The sequence below is a fragment of the Tiliqua scincoides genome, chromosome 5 (genome assembly GCF_035046505.1).
Source record: "Tiliqua scincoides isolate rTilSci1 chromosome 5, rTilSci1.hap2, whole genome shotgun sequence".
Lineage (NCBI taxonomy): Eukaryota > Metazoa > Chordata > Lepidosauria > Squamata > Scincidae > Tiliqua > Tiliqua scincoides.
Genome location: NC_089825.1, coordinates 101,746,394 through 101,753,365, shown reverse-complemented (window position 1 = coordinate 101,753,365; position 6,972 = coordinate 101,746,394). Strand labels below are relative to the sequence as shown.

The window sequence follows — 6,972 nt, the reverse complement described above, 5'->3', positions numbered from 1 at the left end:
AAACACCCCAAAAACATGGAAGGGGGTAAGAATTTGTTCCAGAGAGAGGCAGCAGAACCAAAGCACTATTTCAGAGGCATGGAGGGCAGACATCAACTCGTAACCCAAAAACAGACTACCCCTCCTTTCCTAAACAAATTGGAAAATTAAAGGCAGCTTAGAACAGTTAAAAAAAATCAGAAAACAGTGAAAAGTAACAGGGAACAGAACAAAAAAAACAAACAAATCAAGACTGCAACATAATAAGCAATAGCCAACAAAACCTCCAGAGTAGGAAGGGAAAAAATCAATGATTTGGGGAAACAAATATGTCCTAACTCCTCTTCAAAACATCAGAACAGAAGGGCAGTCCTAATCTCAATTGGCAGCCTGTTCCGCAGGCCAGGCACCACATCAAGAAAGGCCCTGTCATGAGATGTGGTCAACTGCATAACCAGTGTGATGGCACCTGTAGCAGAGCCTTCCTCATTGGCTTCAAGTGGTGGGCTGATTCATTTAGGAAGAGATAGTTCTTGGGGTAGAAGCCCCAAACCTTTATGCGGTATTACCAGCATGTTGAATTGTGCTCACAAATGTTCAGTGAAGGAGATATAAATGGGGTTTTGATTTGATTATTCTTACTAGCAACAGCCAGGAGCCTGATGTTTGCATTGTCTACCCATTACAACTTGCCAGACACTCTTCATAAATGTGTGTTACAATAGGCTGGTCTTGTTGTCTTCAGTGTATGGGTAACCATAGCCAAGTCTGACTGTGCAATGAAAGAGTGAAGTTGGCACATCAAGCTAAGATGACTAAAGGAATTCTGGGACACAGCAATCAACTGGACAGATAAGTTCAAATTCAAGCCCAAGAACACTCCCAAAATGTCCATCTGATCCTTCAAAGAAAGTTCTCCCCTATCCAGAACAAGCTGGCAATTCAACACCTTGGTCAGATATCTCCTCATCAATATTACCTCTGCCTTGTCCAGATTTCACTGTGTTAATCCTGATCCAGCCCATCACAAACCCCAAACCACCTCCCTACAAGTCTTCTTAATGCTCCTAAAACTTCCTGGTTTCTGAGTGTGTATATTAGTGGGTTTAATGTGGGGGTCATTACTCCATAGAAAAGAGAAATTATCTTGTCCAACTCTCGGGTTTCCTTAGTTTGGGGTTGGAGATAGGAGAATATAGCAGTTCCATAGAAAATGGTCACCACAATCAAGTGGGAGGCACAAGTGGAGAAAGCCTTCTGTCTCCCATCTGTCGAATGGATTCTCAAAATTGCCACAAGAATGCGCACGTATGAGAAAAGGATGAAGGCAAAGGGGCCAAGCAATGTGAGAATTCCATTGATGAACATAACCACTTGGCTTAAATAGGTATCTGAGCAGACAAGCTTCATAACAGCTTTGAGTTCACATACAAAATGGTCAATTACATTTTCCCCGCAAAAGTGAGCTGGCTGGGCATAAATGGGAACCACTCCAAAAAGGAAGCCACTTGTCCATGTCACAGCTGCTAACTGGATGCAGGAGGTCTTGCTCATGACCAGCATGTAATGTAGAGGGCTGGATATTGCTATATACCGGTCATAAGCCATGACAGCCAGAAGGAAACATTCAGTCACCCCTAAGCACACGCTACTGCTCATTTGAACATAACACATTGTGAAGGACATGGTGGCCTTGTCCACAAGAAGGTTTGTAATGGCCTGTGGTATTGATGATGTTGAATAGCCAATGTCAAGGAAGGACAGATTACTGAGAAAAAAATACATGGGTGTGTGGAGCCGAGGATCCACTGCGGTCAGCAAGATAATAAGGCCATTTCCCACCACTGTTATAGAATATATAATTATCATGAAGATAAGTAGCCCGATCCTTGTTTTTGGTCTCCCAGAATAACCAATGAAAATGAATTCAGACAGGGTAGTCTCATTTTCGCCTTCCATATCCTGTACTGAATGTTATCTGAAATGGAACGCAAAAAGGGAAGAGTTCAAATACAGTATAGACCACAGTCACTTTCCCAATGTTTGTTGGTCAGTATTTAGACTTCTGGTTAGGCAGGGTAGGAAACTGTTTAAAATAGGTGGCTGCTTACTTTTGAGTAATTTGTCACTTGGATCTGAGGGACATATTGCAAAAATGTATCTATTTTGAGCTGAAAAATGCTAGAACAGAAAACCAAATCTTCACATTCCGTTCCCCTTCCTTACATTAGTCATTAATTTATATTCATTCATCTTTTTCTGTCTTTCATTGTTCTTGACAATGCAACCTCATCGTGAGAGTGCTAATCACACATCAGGTGTGCATATGTTTGGGTTTTCTTAAAAGCCCAATTCTTTTGCGCCATCTAATTTTAGAGTTTGTTTTTTTGGTATTTTTTTTTAGTATATTTTTTAAAATTGAGAAGTGATTGGCTATATGTAGATTACAGTTGTGGCAGGCATACTTATTCTACATCACAGAAAAAATACATTCACACACAACAATTACAAATGTTTCTGCATGTATTATTTAATGAATATTTTAATTTGTTGATAAACATTATAGGAAAGGGTACTATGTGTTGAATTGAAAGCTCCATTTTCTCTTTTGGATACTATTCCATAAACACAAGAACATGAATCATCTACAGAGTGCAGTAAGGATCTCAAAGTTTAAACCACAATCTAGTTTAAGATGTGATAGATTACAGATTTTAGAAGCTGTCTGATTTTTCCGTTCAATTCATGTACCCAGATCCTGTTTACCTGTTCATTTTGGAATTAACAAAATTGCTCTTAAAAATCTGACTTATATATAAGCCCAACACAAGCATACATCATCAGTCCCCCTTTGACTACCAACTTTCTTATTTATTAAAATGTAACCAGTTTTCCATGACACCTATACTGACCGTTCTAGCTCCAATATTACAATATTACCAATGGAACATTCAATATCAAGTGAAAAGCTGTCTTACGGTTCCTCTGACTAGATTGGTAAAGTTCTGTAATTGTATTGCCAGAAGTAAAATAGAAAATAGGATTCTCAGATATTACACTTTGAGCCTTGGCTCATGGCAGCCTAATATTCAGGTTATCCATGGTTATTTGGGTTAACTAGATTTGAGATGTGGGAAGCATTCTGCCAGGGATCTAAAAATATTGATGTCCCTGCTTGGATATTGTCAAGCATCATCAAGGCGAGCATAAAATGTGCTCACTTAAGGTCACTTTTAAACAAGTGAACTGATTTCCAGTGTTCTTTTTCATTTCAGACCTTGGAAATGCAAGTAATCGATGTTTGCATCGGTGCAAACTCTTGGGGCCATATTGAACATTGAGAGAGATCCAGTTATGATTAATCAAAGGCTTGAGATATCCTCTTGGAACATTGTCTCAACTCCATTTCAGCTCCATCACTGGCACCCAAAAAATAGATTGCATCTTGCACACTCACACATGTTATTCAAGTTTCCCTACATTTCCATTTCATTGCATATATTTATTAAGGAGAATTTAACTATGAATACCTGAATGTTCATTGACAGCATTTGTCGTCAAATCAAGGGAACATCTTCTTTCAACAACACAGGGATTTTGCTCAGTTCTCAATATGAAAAACAAAGAAAAAAGTCTGAACTGAAACTAGGAAGCTAGTCAGGTTACTGTTTAGTTTAAAAGCATATATATATTTTTGAAATTATATTCTTTAAAGAATACATTTTCCATCTCTCTGCTCTGCCACAACATAACAGGATGGCCTCATTATTTGAAATGAAGCAGTGATTAATAGATATAGCTATATAGTGATAGTGAAGGATTTTTTTTTTTTTTAATGATCTGAATGGAAGCATTAGAGAATGCACAGATTATCCTCTTGTTCTTATGAATTTATCTACATAACCCACTAGGGCTAGGTTTAGCTAGGTTCCTTAGGGTGCAATCCTAACCCCTTATGTCAGTGCTTTCCAGCACTGACATAAGGGCAATGCAGCTCTGAGGTCAGGGAACAAACATTCCCTTACTTTGAGGAGGCCTCCATGAGTGACACCCAACTGCAGGATGCAGCACACGTCCCATGGGCACCGTTATGCCAGTGCTGGAAAGTGAGTGATGACATTTTTAAACCTCTTTCTTCCTCTGTATTTTCATTTGTAAATAATCCCAGGAGCATTATCATTGAATCAGCACCCTCAGGTACATTTTTAAGCAACTCAGAATTTCACAGGGATAGAAATATGTTCACACTCTAACCTGAAATCAGGTTCGAAATCAGAGATGCTATGCTTGTAATCCCCCTCTACAGATGGAAACATTGTCATTCATCACCGTGGCACTTTCAGGGGATGCTGCCATTGGCCAGTGAGGAGGACTGGATTTAGAGAAGCTGCCATCACTGAGGGACGTGGTAATGACTGCAGCTCAATTTCTTCAAAGTGACTTGAGGGGAAGGAGTTGTGATGATTGGCCCCCTGTAAGGTGTCATACAGCCCAAACCTAACTATGTTCCTGCCTTCCCCACTGGAAGACTGGCCAGTAACAATGTTGCAAAGCATTTTACAACACTGTGGTAATAGGGTGTACTGGCTGAACACGCATATTCCATCAGCAAAGAAGAAGGATGTGAAGTGGTACAGCAGGGGACAAATGTTGAGAAATGCTGTTCTAGATGCTTAGATTAGCTCAGAGTATGTAGATTCAATCTCCCCGCCCCCCACAAAAAATACACAGAGCACCAAATTCCTTAAAAAGACTTATTTAAGACAAGATGATCCAAAATGAGACGAAACACCCCCATATATGATAAAAGAAAGCATTTATGGAATGACATACTACTAAGACCCAAATTTCAATATTTTCAGTCTTCTACTGAAAAAAAAAAGTATGTATATTTCTCTTGCCCTTGGAGTTATGGACAACATTGTTTCATTGTTCGCAGGATAGCTATAAGATACTGCCCTTCTCATTATCCTACGGGTTTGCCCCTAAAACCACATCTGAATATTACTGTCCTCAGTATCAGATGGTTAAACGCCACAAAATATTCTATTTCTCCCAATCACAGCCACGATTCCTTCAATTTTGAAACCCTGTTTTGACATCATCAGAGTCAATATTTCTTTCTGCCGAAGAACCTCCATAAGGCTCCTTTCACCTCCCTGTTCCTCAGGCTATAAATGATGGGATTAAGCATGGGGGTGATGACAATATAGGAGACAGAAAGCAGGTATTTGCTTTCTGGGGAGTAGCTTGACCTGGGCTGCACATAATTCAAGCCCGCTGTGCCATAGAATAGAGTCACTGCTGTGACGTGAGAGGAACACGTTGAGAAGGCTTTCCGTCTCCCTTCAGTTGTAGGCATCCTGAAGATGGTGGAGATAATATGGATGTAGGAGACCAGGATAAGTGAGAAAGGAAACAGTATAACTATAAAAGTTCCTATGATGGAAAATAACTCAAATGTGGAGGTGTTTCCACAGGCCAACTGGAAGACTGGTGGAAAATCACAGTAGAAATGGGTAACGACATTGGACTTACAGAATGGGAAGGTAAAGAGCCAGGTACTGTTTATAATCGCAAAGGGGAGTCCTGCACTCCACACTACTATCAGCAGCCAGGCACATAACCAGCTGTTCATTATGACTGTATAGCGCAGAGGATGGCAAATGGCCACAAAGCGGTCGTAGGCCATGACTATCAGGATGAAGCATTCTGTGGCTCCAAAGAAGAAAGCAAAGTACATCTGTGTCCTGCATCCTGACAAGGAGATGGTCTTCTCCTTTGAGTGGAGGTTCACGAGCATCTTAGGAATAATGCATGATACAAAGCCAAGTTCTGCAAAGGAGAGGTTCCGGAGAAAGAAGTACATGGAAAGCACAAAGCCACATCCATTTTGGCAGGGGGCAGGAGGTCTGGTCTAGAGGGTAGAGCCTCCATTTGCCTGAAGATAACATCCACAAGGTCACCAGTTCGAGGCCACCGGCACCGTGCGACCTTGAAGCAGCTGACAAGCTGAAGCCGAGCAATTCCATCTGCTCTGAGCGTGGGAGGATGGAGGCCAGAATGTGAAACCAGATCAGAGTGAAACACCTGGACTGTTGTGGTTCTTGGAAGATAGAACCTTCTTTCAATTGTAAAAATCCCTACGGGGATTTAATCAGCCTGCCTATGTAAACCGCCTTGAATAAAGTCTTGAATAAAGACCAAGAAAGGTGGTATATAAATACCTGTATTATTATTATTATTATTATTTTGGTTAGCAAGATGATGAGGAAGTTGCCCATCACCGTTAGCATGTAGATAAGCAGAAACACAATGAAGAGGAGGACCTGGAGCTCACCTAGGTTGGAGAACCCCAAAAGAATGAACTCACTGACCATTGTCTGATTGAGCCAGGTCATTCTTCAAGGCTAGGGTTGAAAAATTAAAAGCACAATTATGAAAAGTGCACAGAATTGTAATTGCAGATTAATATTAGGAGTAGAAGTCTTTCTTTATTAGTAGAATTTCTTCTTATTTCAGTCTAGACCAGTGTTTCTCAATATATGTTCTCCACCAAACCACTTCACATGGTCAACCTATTCAAAGTACCACAGGAAGTAACTGGTGATGACGTCATTGCCAGTTACTCCTGGGTTGGGAAATCAGATGTGATGCAACAAACACCAGTAAGAGGTTCAGGGTGGATGGGAGGGCTTTTTCAAGCGCAGAATAGCATATTTTGGAGACTCCTAGCGCAGTTTGTTATGTCACATTCCAGGTCTCGCTGCCAGGTAGCAGGGGTCCGGGGGTCCTGCGAGTACCACCAGACACCACCTAAGTACCACTGGTTGAGAAATACTGGTCTAGAGAAACTTTCATGGTAGCACTACATTGCAGTTGTAAATCATGATTGGAATTACAAGACAAAGTGTTCAAATAGCCAAAGTGAGAATGTAAATCTACAGGCGTCTTCCCTGCATGCATGGGGGATACGTTCCTGCTGCTATTGCG

General features: G+C 40.8%; 2 protein-coding genes across 2 annotated transcripts; both read right to left on the bottom strand.

Annotated features, from left to right (window-relative positions):
• Positions 1 to 682: 682 nt before the first annotated feature.
• LOC136652674 (olfactory receptor 13H1-like) lies at positions 683 to 1,938 on the bottom strand. Its single transcript, XM_066629597.1, has 2 exons — positions 1,022 to 1,938; positions 683 to 944 (listed from the first exon to the last, which is right to left on the bottom strand). Exons 1-2 carry the CDS (start codon positions 1,936 to 1,938, stop codon positions 683 to 685), a joined length of 1,179 nt encoding a protein of 392 aa, XP_066485694.1.
• A 3,151-nt stretch (positions 1,939 to 5,089) lies between these two features.
• LOC136652673 (olfactory receptor 10A7-like) lies at positions 5,090 to 6,380 on the bottom strand. The gene is made up of 2 exons (XM_066629596.1): positions 6,209 to 6,380; positions 5,090 to 5,850 (listed from the first exon to the last, which is right to left on the bottom strand). The coding sequence occupies exons 1-2, from the start codon at positions 6,378 to 6,380 to the stop codon at positions 5,090 to 5,092; spliced, it is 933 nt and encodes a 310-aa protein (XP_066485693.1).
• Positions 6,381 to 6,972: the final 592 nt, after the last annotated feature.